We start from the raw sequence: 17,421 nt of genomic DNA, 5'->3' as shown, positions 1-17,421 counted from the left end.
AGCAGACGGTCACACTGAGCCTGATTGCATCCTGCAACCCAACACAGGACACGACCCTCAACCTGGCTCCGACAGAAAGGAGCATTTCTGATATTTCCCCAGAGACCATTAAACAGACATTGACATTATTTTTGACTACAAAAAGGGATGATATATGTGATTTTAACACTGAGTGTTTGTTCTTCTGTTGCAGCGAGTCGGCCATTTTGACCCAGTGACGCGTAGCCCACTGACCCAAGATCAACTCATCCCCAACCTGGCCATGAAGGAAGTCATTGATGCGTTTATTTTGGAGAACGGATGGGTGGAGGACTACTGAACAAGCCGAGGAGGAAGGAAGGTCAAGACAGATCAGTGTTTTCAGTCACATGTGCTTAAGTTCCCTTCACACTGTGTTATTTTGTTCTGTCTGAGTTAAAAGTTGACAATCGTGAGAGAAACGTGAAATCTTTGGTGGATCTCACTGTGAGATTCGTCCACCGACGGATGATTTAGAGCTTTGGTGACCAAAGACAGTCTGAGGTAAAATTCTGACAGATATTAGAAGCAAATTCTCACAATGTGACTGCTGCTACGACCCACGACTACAAACCAACCAATCAGAATACGACATTAAATGACACAGAACACACTGGCCGGCGTGACATTTGATAAGTGTCATTTTTTAATAAAGTTTAGGGAAAAAACGCACACAAACCAAAACGATGGAGTTGAACCAAAAAAGAAGTTTGCATGACTTCATCAGAGCTGCAGATGGATGACGAGCCGACGTGTCTCTGCTCTCAAAGACTTTTTTTCTTATTTCTGTCGTAGCGCTACGATCAATCAGCAGCTGCCACGTCTTGAAACTGAAATCCTTTAAAGTGACACCGACAGCCGCTTGATGCTCCAACTGACTCCCATTCAAAAAACTTCTCTCTAGAAAGTCAATCATTGTTTTCAACGAGTCATTCTGGTCTCAATCTCTAAATTCAGACCCTCTAATAAGTGAGCTGGTGGTCATTTTGGAAATTATTGCTCCGTTTATAAGATTTGATGTCTGTTGTCTGGCGGCGTTGATTGACAGCTGCGATTGATCATTTTTTAAGTTAGTATAGCCGAACACGCTGCAGGGCTGCCGTCATTATCAAATAATAAAGTTTATAAGTATAGCACTTCAGAAAGATCTTTACACAAAAAAAGACATAGGAATAAAAATGAAGGCAGGAAATCATAAAACAAGCGTAAGATAAAAATCTAAAAGGCATAAAATAAGTAAAGACAATAAAATTTTAAGTATAAGAAATATAGATCGATAATTAGAATCCGTTTCAGTAGCCCAGAAGAATAAAGAAGAATAATAGAGCAAAAGTAAGGTAATAAATAGTGAAATAAACAAAATAATAGAAAAAATAAATATTAAATCTATTTAGAGAATAGAATTATACAAGTTGTGAAAGTCTCACAACTGAAAGTCTAAAAAAATGAGTTTTAAGAAGTGATTTAAAAGAAGATAATGATGTTAAAGGCACAATCTTTTCTAGTCTTATGAGACGAATTTAAATCGTAATTTCATTCTTGTTCCGTTGTCTGACAACAGAAACAGAAAAATACACTGTATATTGTGAATTCAGCTGCATTAAACAGTGACGGTGATCACAGAGCAGCAGGAGACTGAACATTATCAGACTGTTCAGTTCAGTTTAGTCAAAAACAAAAAGTACAGAAATGTTTCCTGTACATATAATATACAGAACACAATAATACAACAAAACAATCTCTAAAATGCTAAATTACATGTGCAGATGAAGCAGGGTGATCGCACAGGGAACAAAAGAGCTTTTACTCCTGTTGCACTTGAACCGAGGAACTCTGAGGGAAGAGAGAGAGTTAATGAAACTTTCTTCATAATCGATCGTTTTTTTTTAAAATGTCTTGTATTAATGCTGATTTTATCGGATGACGCTGCAATCATAAAAGGGATTCAATCAGCTGGATTTGTCTCAGCAGATGTTTACTGTGATGCAGTTTTGTTGTTTGTCAACTGATAAGAGGACGAAGAAGAAGAAGAGATTTAGCTGTTTGTTTTTTTTTCGCAAATCACAAAAACGGCGGTTTAAAATTAAACAGCAAAGTCTAAATCAGTCTTAAATTTAAATTTGACTCAACCGTCTGAATATTGATGTTTGTCATTCGTAAATAAACCAGTATTGATCATCAGTTCATGTAATAATCCACGCTGTGGCTCTGAGAATCAACAAACTGCCGACTACAATCAGATAATCACTTCATGTGAAGAAATTAGATCATATAAATATAAATATAAAAAAAATCTGCACCACTGGTTCATCCAGCAGCTCGTTCAGCTGTAAAAGAGGAGAATTGTGTTTGCTGGCAAACAGGAAGAAGAGAAACTGTTGTGGCTGAAAGTGTTTCAGTTATTCAGAGAAACATGTGACTGGATGAAGTTAAAGAACAACCTGTTGTTTTATATTTTCGTGTGTTTTCAGATGTTTTTCTGTGTTGTTGTTGTTGTTGTTTTTTTTGCAAACTCTTTGTGCAAAAACAAAAATTTGTGCTCTTGTTTTAAAAACTTGAGTTTTCTTGTTAAATCTTGTTAGTTTGTGGTTTTACAGCCTTTGAATAGCTCCATGAGTGTATGGAGGATTTAAAACGCCCGTCATGTCACAATATAATCAATTCATTCAGTTATTAAAGACAAAAAGCTATTTATTGTCCCTTTAATAACAAATGTTTTTCAGTTAATTATGACACAGTTAATGCATACATAAAATAAAATACAAATCATGTGTATTGTGTATTTCACTTTATTTCTTTGTTTGATTTTGGGCTTCAACTAACGGTTATTTTCCTGATTTACTGTGTTATCTATAAAATGTCAGTCAGTAGTTCAAAATGCTCCTTCAGTGTTTTGCATCATGTATGACAAAGAAAAACATCAAATCTTCACATTTGAGAAACTGAAAGTTGCATTTTTTTTTTTTGATTTTTGCTTAAAAAGTAACTAAAATGATTACTCGATTATCAAAATACTCTGTAGATCAACTAATCCATTAATTGACTAATCATTGCAGCTCTAGTAGTAGTGCAGCATTTTAAATCTTCCATACAAGTGCACATACTGTACAATATATTGATCATCTTATATCAGTATCAGGTGATAACTACATACTGGAAACTGATCAATCAATCAGAATGAAGCCTGATACAGTTTCATTTATTTTAGCCATGATCGTCTGTTTAAATGTGACACTTACAGCTTTGAATCAATAAAATCTAATTTTCTGTGTATTTCTCAAAGACTTTAATGACGACTGATCGTAACAGAAACTGGTTTTCAGCTGAAGCAGCAGCGTGACGGTCGGTCGTCTGATGTGAAGCATCAACCTGCTGAAGTTTAAAACATTTCTGACAGTTTAAATATTTGTGTTTTCATCTCCTGCGGTGATTGCAGACACTTAGAAACCTCTCGTTAGTCAATATAAAGTAATAAAATCATGAATAAAACTACAATGAAAGAGATACGGCAGCAATTAGACGCATTAAAAACCTCCTAGAAAGCATCCTGACATCAGCAGATAGATGATGATGCACAGAGCTTTAAGAGAAACCAGTGACTGTAAGTTTCCACATAAAGGAAGCAGCACACATGAAAGCTCTTTTACTAAACTCTGTTCAAACCTCACAGTCAACAAAAAGATGCACAGATATGCTGCAGAACGGCTTCATAAATAAACAGTCAGTGAGTCTCTTACAGCTCGTTGTAACAAAGTGCAGCTTTTCTGCTCCGAGCAGCTGGAAAGTGTTGAAATCTATTATCTAGTTTTTAATTTTTAGTTCTGTCCATTTTATTATTGTTGTAGTTATTTTTTTTAAAATCTATTTTATTTTACTACATTTTCATAATTTTTATTTCTCATGCGCATTAGTCTCAAATTGTTTAACTGTCAACTAAGCGCTAAAATATCGACAGAAGTAACCCAGAACCAGGAAGTAACAAAACTCCTCCAGTCAACTGAGACTATTTTGTACTCACGTCTAGAAAAAACTGACTATTTGTTTGGTTTTGCTCTCAGCCAATCACTGCAAGCGTTCTTCGATTTATTGTGTGATTGTCCCACTACGGCAGCAGCCACAACCCAAACAGTCTGTGGTGATAATACTTCATTGGACAGTTATTTAATTAACAGTTCGATAATTTCAGCACTTTCAAAATGTATTGGTGTAAAAATCATTTGGATGGGGAGAAGTTGTGGCGTTTTAACTGAACGCTTCCATTCACTTCAATGAAGTAGAAGAAAAAGGTATCGAATGAAGTACTCTACTGGTATCACTTTAAGGTTACTGGTTTGGTACTGGTATCGCCGTACTGCTTCCATTTGTTCTGTCCGATTATCAGCTTGTCAGAACCTGTATGGAAGCTGCTGCACAGATAGAGTCTGATTGATTGATTTATTGATTGATTGATTGATGATATACAGAGTGAAGTGAATGTAAACACTGAGACAGAGACGCAGCAGAGACCAACGTTTCTTTAGACAGAAAAACCTTTAGAAACTAAACACATGATGTTGTTGCAGTGAAAAATCTGTACAAAGAAACACAACAATGATCTGTTATCTGCAAAAACATTTTAATAGCAGGCGTCCATATTGCTGACACAACACTGACTGGAGCAGATGTTTTGTTCTTCATCACTTAATGATGATATGATGACACAACACCAATATATTTCCATCTGAAAATGATCTTCACATCTCATTTATAAATTAAGTTACACATAATTAAAACATGTTTTCCTCTGATCTGCAACATCTGGTTCGTCTCTTTTTCCTGCTTTGGTCTTTAATAACATAGAATTATAATTATTATTATTATTATTAGAAAGCATGGTTTCATTAAAGACAGAAAAATAAGGACTGTTTCCAAACTGTTCACCTGGAATGTAACTGTGCTGGAATTAAATATCTGCATCACTTCAGATTAAAATATCATCCGACTCTTAATTAAAACAATCGTCCTGCTGAAATATCAAATTCAATCCGTATTTGAGTCTGTTTTTTCCCGCCGTCAGCCTGCTCTGGAAGACGAAGTCTGTGATGAAAAGCAGAGCGGCTGAACAGGAAGCTCAGCCCAGGAAGGTGGAGATAAAAACGCTGGTGTCCAGGTTGAGAGTGGCGTGCCACCAGCGGTCCGGGAAATACAGCACCTGTTAGAAAAACAACAACAACAAAAAAAACGCTTCACGCTCCTTCAAGAAAACTCTCCTGTTAACTTCTGTAAACTCTGGACAGATGTGAGTCATGACGTCTTTCTTTAAAATAATATCACGATATTTCAGGGTATTTCTGTGACGATATGACAAAATATTCCTCGTACTCAGCCGCTTGCTTCTGCTTGAGGTGGTGAGATAAGTTTGTTTTATTGCCTCCTTTTGTTGTTACAGTCTCGTTGCACTTCTTACATGTTAACCCTTAGGAGTCTTGGGCTATTTTGGCCATTTTCAGTGATTTTATCACTTTGAAAAATGTTAAACATGCCAATGTTTGGTACCTTTTTTTTCAGCACAACATCACCTATATGACCAGACAATTATTGTTTCACTTTGACATACTATATCATCATATTGGACCAAAAAACACACAAAATACATAAAATCCGATTTGAAAAATTGTGGTATTTTCACTATAAGAAACATAAACATGTTCAATAAAGCATTTTAAAGGTTGCAAATGTGAACATATAATAGTAACACTGAGATAAAAATCAATCCATATACATCTATTTACATCAAAAAGTTGATGTAAACTATTAGACACAGAACTATATTACAGGTCTTGCATTCCCAGAGTGTAGTGAGGTTCCCAAATAGTACAAATATAATATGTAAAGGCAACACTGAGATCAAATCAAACTATAGAGAACTATTTACAACAAAAAGCATCGGTAGCCATAGGCGTTTTTTTTTTTCTTTTTCAGCTGTGCCACTATCATATCTCTATTATTATTATTATCTCTGTTATTGTTATTATTGTTGTTATGATGCTTCTCTGTGTCTCTCTCCCCACTCCCCCCTCTCTCAAACCGGTTGGGTTGAGAGAAAAAGCTCAACCCAACCAGTTGTTGCTCTCTGATTCCAACAATGAGCTCAATCATCAGCGTCTTCCCCTTGACTTGGCTCCCTTCCTGAAATGTTGAATCTGTGGAGCACGATCAGCAGATTCGAGCATTTTTTTCCGTTCCGTCATACGACAAAAAAATGACGAAGATATAAAATAAATGCGACGTCTGCCCCGTCTGATCTCGCACGCTTGATGATGATGATGATGATTTTTATATCAACGTATCTCCGTTTTTACTGGTTTATCAACACCAAACAAAAACCGGCACACAGTTTCAAGCCAGCACCTTCGACAGAAGTTGACAGCAAAACTTAATGCGACTTTGTTTTTATGTCACGACTTCCTGAAACAGACACCTAAGGGTTAATGTTTGTTGTACATCTGATCTTCTGCAACTAAACTTCTTCCACACTGATGAAGTCTCTCCCCGTTTTAACGCTACTTGCATTACTGCTTTTATTCCTTCTGTTTGTGTCTCCAGTCGTGTGACATAATCACACTTTTGTACGGTGGCCCTGAAGCTCAACACACTGACTTTATTGATCAAAACAAATTCTATTTCATCACAATCACATCCAACAGTTGGACTCTGTAAAGTGAGATCACAGTCTTGTGAAAGATTAACAGAAAGGACAAAAGAAGAAGAAGAAGAAGAAGAAGAAAATGTCGTTACCTCTCCGGGTCGGATGGTGCACTCCAGCGGAGCCTCGTCCTCCGGCAGGTTGGGGTAGGTCTCCGTCACCCAGGACAGGGTGGTGCGGTTCGGGTGGAAATGAGGCTCCATATCAGGCGGGTAGAGGAACCAGCGCTGTGTGAGGAACACTGAATTATTCTGGGATTTGTGTAACAGCTTCATGATGATGCTCAAACTGTGACTTTTATCTCACTTGACTCCAGATTATTGACCAGTTCATCACTAAATTAAATGAATTGTTTTTACCTTCCTGCCATAGATGACCTCAGAGTAACCCGGGCCGTGCCAGTGAAAGGGAACTCCTGTTCCAGGGCCTGAGGAGGGAAAAGTAGATCGTCTGACGTTCATCCAGCGCCACCATCAGGTCAAATAAACATATTTAATTTGTCAAGTTCTTTGGTTTATGACCAAAAACCTGCAAAACTTACTTTGTGTTTTATTGTTGTTTTCTGTTTCTTATGTGCATTAGTCTCAAATTGTTGGTCTGTTTATGTTTGTACTGTCTTATATCAGCTGTGAAACACTTTGAATTGCACTAACACGTATGAAAGAGGCTGTAAAACACAGTTTGACAAGCAAGCGGCTGTAAATTTTTGGTTCTTTTAAATGAAAACAAACGTCACCTGCGATCCCGAAGCTGTACGCTCCGCTGGTGCGCGGCAGCACGTACGGCGGGGACTCATAGTGCTCGAACAGACTCTGCCACTCGGTGAAGTTGTTGTCTCCAAAAAAATACAGCGTGTCTGTTGACGAGGGAGACGTCAGTTATTTAAATGATCTGGCAGCTTAAAGGAACACTCCGCTGATTTTACACATGAAGGTGAGTTTACTGGTCATGTTATTCTGTGACTCTGGAGGGAAACTTTCTAACATCTGAGAAAATAATCTGTTTTATCTCAGACTGGGTTTAGTGTCCAAAATACCTTCCTCATCCTCTTCACCCCATATAATAATATAGAGCAGAGGTTTTAAAATCTGACACTGTGTCCCCCCCCAAACCCTTCGTTTACAGTCACCTCCATGTCTGCTGGTTTTCAACGCAGGATAAATATGTGTATAACTGGATAAACTAATCTGAGCATTAATGATGTCATAAAATATTGAAAAATATTCATATTAATGGATTTTGTCGCTCCTGTTATTATTCTTTGTTCCGTGTCTGACTTCAATGTGGGGGATGATCATGCTCTCAGTTCTGGAACTACAGCTCCCATAATGCTTTGTGGGCTTTATGTAAACAGGAAGTATAATGTTGCTAGAGTTAGCTGCGGGATACATCTTGAGCCTCGTTTTATTTTCAGCCAATATTTGTTTACATTTTGGTAAATTGGCTCCATAAAAGGACAGCAGTATAATAGTAGTAGTAGTAGTAGTAGTAGTAGTAGTAGTAGTAGTAGTGGTAGTAGTATAAGCAGTACTGTAGTATTAGTACAGTACTGCAGTATAATAGTAGTAGTAGTAGTAGTAGTAGTAGTAGTAGTAGTAGTAGTAGTAGTAGTAGTAGTACTAGCTAGTAGTATAAGCAGTACTGTAGTATTAGTACAGTACTGCAGTATAATAGTAGTAGTAGTAGTAGTAGTAGTAGTAGTAGTAGTACTAGCTAGTAGTATAAGCAGTACTGTAGTATTAGTTACAGAGTTAAAACAACAGTTAATGAACTGTCACTGGTTTACTTTGATACTGAAGAAAACTTTAAAATGTGATGATTCTCAGCCAAGTTCTGCAGTTGTAGGGAACTTATTTTTTCTATGACTTCAAGCAGATTTAAGGAGGTTTGCACATCAGAGATGATCATTTCCTCTGGAAGTTATGGCTCGTAGAAGGAGTCTCTCCCTCCGCGTCTCAGTTTGAAAACCTCTGATATAAACCCTATAAACGGTTTCCGAGCGTTTTACTCACCGCTGCCGAGAGCGTCGACAGACTGAGGCCTCAGTAGCATCTCCACATACTCTCTGAAAGGGACGTCCACTGGAATAAATACATTACAATGAGTCAAGCAGATTGTTTAAGAGTCAACAAAATAAAAATAAAAATCAGGCAGAGCCCAAAGTTTACTACGGATTATCACAACAAACCCTGAGTTTGTTACCAGCTGCTGAGAATTATATCTGAACAAATACAAACTTATTTTAATCTTAACAACTTAAACACTGATTATCAACATGTTTATAGGGCTGGTTGTTCTACATGCACTACTCTGAAAATACTAAACTACTCTGTTCAAACTTTGGTGTGTGTAAGAAATAAAATATAAACCTGAGTGAAAGTAGAAATCACTCCTATGAAGAGAATTAGAAATGTATTTTAATATGTTTCTTCTTGGAATTAAATGTGTGAAAGTGCAGGATGGATAAATAGATAATTTAAGGACAATGTTTTATGTTTAGTAAGAATGATTGTTTATATGAAGAAAGAAAAAAGTTTGCTATAGATTCTTGAATTGTGATTGATTTATAATTTAATGTCCTGGTGAAATAATGACATTTAACTCAATGAGCTGATTAGTTTGTGTTTATGAGGTTATAGAGTGTATGTATGATTGTATGTGTGGAGGAAGAACAGCTGATGCTTATACTGGTGTTAATGGGAACCCTAATAAAGACAGAAACAACAGGAGCATGACGGGTGTTGACGTCGTACCTTTCCTGTAGGAGTAAGTGTTCGCTGTACTGAGCCGAACTCTCCGGTCGCCATATTCTTCCAGTAAACTTGACTTGGAGCACAAAAACCTGAATTTCTAAAACAAAGTCAACATATTATTTTTTTAACTCCAGTATTTATTTAACAGAGCAGACTGAATGTATTCAGACAGCAGCAGTGGAAGAAGTATTCAGATCCTTTCCTTACCATGATGATTAATGAGAGTCCCTCTGACTGATATATTATTATATATGACATCATTAGATTATTAATAGTGAAGCATCAGTGTTAGAGCAGCATGTTACTGTTGTAGCTGCTGGAGGTGGAGCTAGTTTACACTACTTTATATACAGTTAGCTAGTTTAGTCCAGTGGTTCCCAACCTAGGGGTCGGGCCCCTCCAAAGGGTCAGCAGATAAATCTGAGGGGTGGTGAGATGATTAATGGGAGAGGAAAGAAGAAAAAACAAAGTTCTGATACACAAATCTGTTTTCAGTTTTTGGACTTTTTCTCTAATCTTTGATTTTTGCTGAAATATTGGATCATTTGAACATTTATTGAAATGAAAGCATGTGAGAAGTTTAGAGGGAAAAATCACTATTTGGTGGAGCTGTTAACAACTCATAGACATGTGAAATGTGACCCCGACTACACACTGCTTTTTGTAAGACGTCAAAAGCCAAAAAGGTTGGAAACCACTGGTTTCATCTTTAACAATGTGTTGTATTTTAAAAGCTTGTTATATTATCCATTGTGTCAAATCTTCATCTGAAAAGTAACTAAAGCTGTCAAATAAATGTAGTGGAGTAGAAAGTACAATATTTCCCTCTGAAATGTAGAAAGTAGCATCACATGGAAATACTCAAGTAAAGTACAAGTACCTCAAAATTGTAGAGAGACGTTTATATTGAGTGAAGACTTGAAGAAATTTGCTCTGCGTACGTAAAATGTATTTATTATTTTTTTAATTTAATTTAATTAATTTATTTATTTATTTATTTATTAAGAGTTTTGTACTTTACAATAAAACACAAATAGCTTAATCGTATCATCATCATTGCAACATTCATTTATATTCTACAGAATCTGCATCATGAAGGGAAATGATAACAACATTTTCTGGCTCCGTATAACAAAATGTATTTTATTTAATTTTACTTATCGTTGATGTCGGTAAGCTTTTAAATGGTCTTATTACATAATTTATTATTTATATGTTAATATAAATTACAATTGCACTTTATATGTTAAGTGTAATTGTTATATAAAATTTTAAAATTAATTTCTTTTGTCCTGTTTGAAATACAAACATTTAATAAAGGAGAATATTACAGTTCAAACATAAACATGTGATGTCATATTTTATATAAAAGGTTCACCAAGAAAATGAAGCCACAGAATTTATTCACAGAATAATAATAATTGAATATAACGAGATCAGCGTAATAATAAAATGATCAAGAGGCAGAGACTATAAGACCTGAACAGGAAAACAGGAATCAATCATCAGTGTCTGTGTAATCAATACGTACCGAGTTATCAGTCAGACCTCTGAGGATGACCGGTCTGCTGTACGCGTATCTGGGGACAGAAATAAACATTTTATTAACATACATGTGGCATCACCCGGCATGTTTTTATTAAATCATTCATTTAGAACATGTGACTCGTCGTTAATCCTCGTTAACTGATTAAATTCTGCTGTCGGGTGAAGAGAAGTGAAGGTAGTTTGAATATTGACATATGATAATACTTTAATACTGATATATGATGAGTGATCATATTTCTGAGAGGATATTAACCCGCCTTATTGCTAATCAATTAATTTTGCTCAGCTAGAAGCGACCTGTACTGCTGCTTGTAAACATATTTATCCTATAACCTGCTTTATTATAATAACCTAAATTACAGCTCGTCTCATATCATAAGTTATATTTTGTTAATATATCAATAGATTGCTGTGTTTATCTGTTTGGCATTTTTTTGCCTTTTATCCATTTTATTGTTTTTATTTTTTCACTTTAACATTTGACTTATTGACTTTATTGATCATGAATTACACAGTACAAACAAAACAATAATGGCGCCCGGCAGGAACCAAATATTTGGTGACACTTTCTATGACGCCCGTGTCTAAAACGCAGTATAAACATACTTATAATGTGTTATAATCTGCTTATAGTTATGGTATAATTATAGTTATAAGCTCTCATAAATATTCATAATGCTTTATAACAATAATCATAACACAGTTTAAAGTATTTTATAATGACTTATAAGGTCAATTGTTTTGCTGGTCACTCACTGACATTTATTGAAAGGATCATAGTGTGTTTTAACTGTCATCATCATTTTATAATGCATTTCAACCACTGTTATCATGCATTACAATGTGATTATAAGTCATTATAAGTGGTCATTGTTTGCTTTAAGTGGAAAAAAAATCATTAAATTTCATGCAAGAGCAACACAAAATGTTGTAAAAGTTATTTATTTGTTAAACGGGTCATAACAGAATTGAATGATAAACATTTACATTTCACTAATGTGATATTTACCCAAAAAACTGACTCCAAAGACTCAAATTATAGATAAAACCTGAAACTATTTCTACTTCACCTCTAGCTGTATATTTTACTTCATGTAAACATTTGAACAACAAAAGTGACTCCTTAAAAACACTTAAGTGATTATAATGTATTACAACTATGAGAATTATAACACACAAATGTCAGTGAGTGACCAATAATTATGAAGTATTATGATACTTGACCTTATAAGACATTATAAATGCTTTATAATGTGTTATGATTATTATGAATATTTATGCTTATAACTATAATTATACAGTGCCATAAGCAGATTATAACACATTATAAGTATGTTTATACTGTGTTATAGACATGAGCGTCATAGAAAGTGTTACCAAATATTTCAATATAATTCAATATAAATTACTTAATTAACTAAAAGTAGATCATCTGATCTACAGGTAACTTTTAACATATCTGACTGTTATTTCAAAATGTATTTAATTTAATTTTACTGTTTGTATTTGTATTGTTTTATTATTAACTTGTCAAGTCACCTGTAATTTTTTATTTATTTATTTATCTTTTACTATTACCATTAACTCATTATAATTATTGGTCATTTTTAATGCTTTTTTTTATTGTATCCTAGTTTTCTTTGTTGACATTTCATGTTTTCTAATTTATCTCAATGTGTGATTAAATTATTAAATTATTGCACATTTTAGATCTTAAACTTTACTGATCTTCATTTCATTTTTTATCCACTATAACGGTACTGAAATCGATGTCTGGTTCTGTGTCACATGGTTCTTAATGAAGTTTAAATAAAGTTTGGTTGATTGATAATCGTCATACTTACCTTTCGATGAACTCCCGATGTGAGATTGAAGAGCCGTCCAACACGTCGATGTTACAAGGACCTTCATCGTTTAATCTGTAATCTGAGTTTAATGACCTGAACACAGACAGACGCTCAGATTACATCAAGTTAACTTCACTGTCGTTTTATAATCTGATCACATGTGCATGAAAATGGCAAAAAATATTTTAATAGTGACATTTGACTCTATGTACTGATCACTATTAATACAATACTTCACTTCCTTTTTTCTTTATTTTATAGCTAAACAGTGCAGAGAGAATAATGTTAAATCCCAACCAGCATGTGTCAAATAATCTGTATGTATTTTATCATTAAACATTTTTATCACATTAATTTTTTTATTTTTCAGTTTCTCTGACTTGAGTTATAAAGTTCCTGCTGGCGATTCAGAAGCTCTCTGATGTGTGTAAATGTGCCTTTAACAAGGTAAATGTTTAATTGACAGAATTTTAAATGAAGTTTCAGTCAGACAGCAGGTTCCGGGCTGATTCAGGGGTATTTTATCTTTCAAGCATTTTCATCATATTTATTTTTTTATCCTTTACTTGAGTATTTCCATGTGATGCTACTTTCTACATTTCAGAGGGAAATATTGTACTTTCTACTCCACTACATTTATTTGACAGCTTTAGTTACTTTTCAGATGAAGATTTGACACAATGGATAATATAACAAGCTTTTAAAATACAACACATTGTTAAAGATGAAACCAGTGGTTTCCAACCTTTTTGTCTTTTGACGTCTTACAAAAAGCAGTGTGTAGTCGGGGTCACATTTCACATGTCTATGAGTTGTTAACAGCTCCACCAAATAGTGATTTTTCCCTCTAAACTTCTCACATGCTTTCATTTCAATAAATGTTCAAATGATCCAATATTTCAGCAAAAATCAATGATTAGAGAAAAAGTCCAAAAACTGTTTTTCTTCTTTCCTCTCCCATTAATCATCTCACCACCCCTCAGATTTATCTGCTGACCCTTTGGAGGGGCCCGACCCCTAGGTTGGGAACCACTGGACTAAACTAGCTAACTGTATATAAAGTAGTGTAAACTAGCTCCACCTCCAGCAGCTACAACAGTAACATGCTGCTCTAACACTGATGCTTCACTATTAATAATCTAATGATGTCATATATAATAATATATCAGTCAGAGGGACCAAACCACTACTTTTACTGCAATACTTTAACTACATCAAGCTCATAATACTTATGTACTTTTACTGCAATACTTTAACTACATCAAGCTCATAATACTTATGTACTTTTACTGCAATACTTTAACTACATCAAGCTCATAATACTTATGTACTTTTACTGTAGTAGGATTTTTCATGCAGGACTTTTACTTGAGTATTTTTATGTTGTTGTATCGGTACTTTTACTGCAGTAAAGTATCTGAGTACTTCTTCCACTGCTGGTTTTAATTGTGCAAAGTTGCTCATAAACGTTAAATTGACAGAATTTTAAATGCAGTTTGGTTTGAGGTTCAGTCAGTCAGCAGGTTTTTGGGTTAATTTAGCAACATTGTGCGACTGGTACAATACATGTTGAAGTAAAATATAAACATCTAAATTGGAGACTAATATTTTAAAATAATCTCACAAACATATGTGTGTATAGGTCCAGTGTTGTGGACTCACCAGCCGCCTCCGTCAGCTGACAGCTGCTCTGCCTTCAGTAACACGAGGACACACGTCAGAGCTACCTGAGAGCACGCGAGGAATAAAAACGTGATAGTTTCCATTCAAAACTGTATCCACTGAACCTCAGTTTAACTCAGCTCGATAGAAAATACTGTACTGTCCATCTGAGTGGATATCTGGTATAATCGCAAAGCATGGAGAGCCTTCTCGCTTCCTGTAAAACATCCAATCAGAAAACACCACATAACGTGTGTTGCGTTCAGGAAACATGGGAACTATGAACTCTTCACCATTAGGTTAGTAAAAACTTACCTGTACAAACTGGCCTTTCACTAACTTCCCCCCAACATCTACCTATGTCTGTTTATTGCACTTTGTGCACTTTAATGTCTCATTTTTAATGTGTTTTCATGTTTTATTCTTAATGTTTCTGTTTTTAATGTATTTTCAGTATTTTTAATGTTTTTCTTATGTGTAAAGCACCTTGAGTTACAACTACTGTATGAAAAGTGATAAACAAATAAATAAGTTAAACCTGCAATAATTGGACATTTGTTCTATTCTATAGTGTTTGTAACCTTGTAATGATGTGCTGTCTTGGCCAGGTCTCCCTCCAAAAAGAGATTTTAATGTCAAAGGACTTCCTGGTTAAATAAAGGTTAAAAAAAATATATAATAACTTTTTTTGGCCACCTGGAGGCAGCAGAAACAGATATATCATCAGTTTTTAAGTTGATATGTTGAACTTGTCACCAAACAGTTGCTTATTTCCACATCCAGCAGTTACGGAGCAACATTATTATTCATCTGGAGTCGTGTTTCTGTCCACCTGGTGAATATAAGTCCAATATTCACTCTCTTTTAGCTCTGTTTTTACTCTCTACCAACTCCTGAGGGAAATATCTGGCTCTTTAGCTGCTAAATGCTCCACTATGTTAAGGTCAAGGTCACTTTTATTGTCTGCCGCAGGAGAAAGTCATCTCGGATAAAGGGAAGTTCTGCAACAACAACACAATAAAGAAAATTTTAGGAAAAAACACAAATATACCAGCAAATTAGTACAAAAAATACTCACTCTATTAAAAAATTGCAGTTCAAAGACAAAAACATGTCAAGCATGCACACCTTAGTCAATAAATTACAAACAGACACATCTCACTTTACATGCTTACAAAAAAAGCACAAAATCAGTGGAGAGCATCAGTTATTTGAGTGCCTCTGTTTCCATCTGTCTGTCCGTTAATAATAATACTAATAATAATTGATTTGACACATGAGAGGGGTCAGATAAAATTCTATTGGCCTGCTGAATAGTCGACTGTTCAATAATATCTCGGGGAGTGAAGTGAGGATGTTCCCATAATCTTATCTGCTGTCTTAAAGCACCAGAGTGGAACTTTTGTCTCCCCCTTCTGACAGTGAGAGTAATTACACAAACAATGGCGACATGTGCTTATGATTATGCCCACAGGCTCGCCTGCCATTCTCCTAGCTGCTGAAGCCTTCTCTGTCACTACTGTTGCTCCCCCCTTCAGCCCATTGCCGGTTGACGTAAAACACTATTGGTGCGCCAGTGTTGGAATGTCACCACAGACACCAGATTAAAAACTCCAGTATACTGTGAAATACAGAGTTTTGTCTGGACTTAAGTCTGGCATTGATAGACTTAATCAGCATTGTTTGAACTCGTTTGGCTTGAATGTAACAGAAGTCCATTTATATGTAAAAATCCTGCACTCAAACTCTAACCAGACTAAAGATTTGAGTCTTAAACTTGACCATTAAATTACATTCACCAGCTAGTCTACAGCTAACTGTGTCTGTTTGCTGTTTGGTGCTGAGCAGGTTGTGTACGGCGGCTTTTTACAGCTTTTTCTCTGAAAACAGCTGCCTGCTGCAGTCCAAAACGACGCTATGAGACGCTGAGAGTGAACCAAAACAGTAAAGTTGCAGCTGGACAGATAAACAATGAGCTGAAACTCACTATAAAGCTCCGTAAAGCCGAGAGGAGCTGCAGAGTCTCTGATAATTCTCTGTAGGTTCATCATTCATTCATTACGCATTGTCATGTTCATGCATTGTGAAAAATATATAAATTATGGCTGCTTTAATAGAAGCGATACTGAAACCGGCACTTCACCTTTAATTTATCATTGCACTCCTATAAAACTGTGGGACTCATGATGGACAGTTTTTAAAAGGATCAAAATCGATGCAGCAGAACCAGAGATATTTTATTTCATACAATCTTCTTTCTTGTCAAAACCTGGTGCCTACATTACCCACAATGCAACCTGATAATCATGTGTGTATGTGTGTTATGGTACAGTACAATACAATGAAAAAAAGGTCAGTTATAGAAATGTTATTTAGTGTTATTATTTTAAAAAAAATAAAAGCTTTACTTACACTAGAATACCTGACAGAGGAACACTGTACAGTGCAAATAAATGTGATCCAGTTTTAACAGCTCTGTAATTAATCCTGAGATACTGTTCAGTGTGTCACTGAAAAGTTCATTAAGGTGTTTCCAATATTTTGTCAACCCCTCAAATGAATAATTATGTAAATGTTTATCATTCTTTTACATAATGATTCAGATATATACGTCATGTATGTTATGTGTAAAAGTCGCAGGTGCTTAGTGCATCATTTGCAGACAGAAATTGTTTCAGAAGAGAGAGATTCACCATCACTTCTGTCATTTCACAGGTTCAAGTTCAACTTCTAAAATTCACCTTCAGTGGAAATAAAGAAAAAAAAACCCAGAAAATTCAAACTTAACAGAATTAAATACTCCGGCTTTTGAGTACAAAACAGCTAAAAGTCAACATTTGATTAAGGGCTTTAATAGACTCTGTGTACGGAGTCTGAAGTGTGCCAAAAATAATTACAAATGTTTAGT

At 35.3% G+C, this 17,421-nt stretch overlaps 2 protein-coding genes across 2 annotated transcripts in view; one reads left to right on the top strand and one right to left on the bottom strand.

The window, feature by feature from the left end:
• Nucleotides 1-2,793, top strand: part of LOC121884518 (E3 ubiquitin-protein ligase CHIP-like) — a 9,970-nt gene extending 7,177 nt beyond the window's left edge. Inside the window, exon 8 of the mRNA XM_042393378.1 lies at nt 194-2,793. Within this exon, the coding sequence (XP_042249312.1) occupies nt 194-319 (126 nt within the window). The 3' untranslated portion in view covers nt 320-2,793. The remainder of the gene's footprint in view (nt 1-193) is intronic.
• Nucleotides 2,794-4,612: 1,819 nt separating this feature from the next.
• jmjd8 (jumonji domain containing 8) lies at nt 4,613-14,834 on the bottom strand. Its single transcript, XM_042393388.1, has 9 exons — nt 14,514-14,834; nt 12,849-12,944; nt 10,988-11,036; nt 9,457-9,553; nt 8,716-8,784; nt 7,440-7,559; nt 7,063-7,130; nt 6,796-6,930; nt 4,613-5,209 (listed from the first exon to the last, which is right to left on the bottom strand). The coding sequence occupies exons 1-9, from the start codon at nt 14,615-14,617 to the stop codon at nt 5,129-5,131; spliced, it is 819 nt and encodes a 272-aa protein (XP_042249322.1). The 5' UTR covers nt 14,618-14,834; the 3' UTR covers nt 4,613-5,128.
• Nucleotides 14,835-17,421: the final 2,587 nt, after the last annotated feature.

This window comes from Thunnus maccoyii, chromosome 18 (assembly GCF_910596095.1).
Source record: "Thunnus maccoyii chromosome 18, fThuMac1.1, whole genome shotgun sequence".
Taxonomy (NCBI): domain Eukaryota; kingdom Metazoa; phylum Chordata; class Actinopteri; order Scombriformes; family Scombridae; genus Thunnus; species Thunnus maccoyii.
This window is presented reverse-complemented; position numbering and strand designations above follow the sequence as displayed.

Coding starts and splice junctions, on each gene's coding strand:
- jmjd8 (XM_042393388.1), bottom strand. CDS start 14,617: ATGGAAACTATCACGTTTTTATTCCTCGCGTGCTCTCAGGTAGCTCTG. Junction 12,945..14,513: donor TCAGCTGACGGAGGCGGCTG/GTGAGTCCACAA, acceptor GTCTGTGTTCAG/GTCATTAAACTCAGATTACA. Junction 7,560..8,715: donor TGTCGACGCTCTCGGCAGCG/GTGAGTAAAACG, acceptor CCTCGTCAACAG/ACACGCTGTATTTTTTTGGA.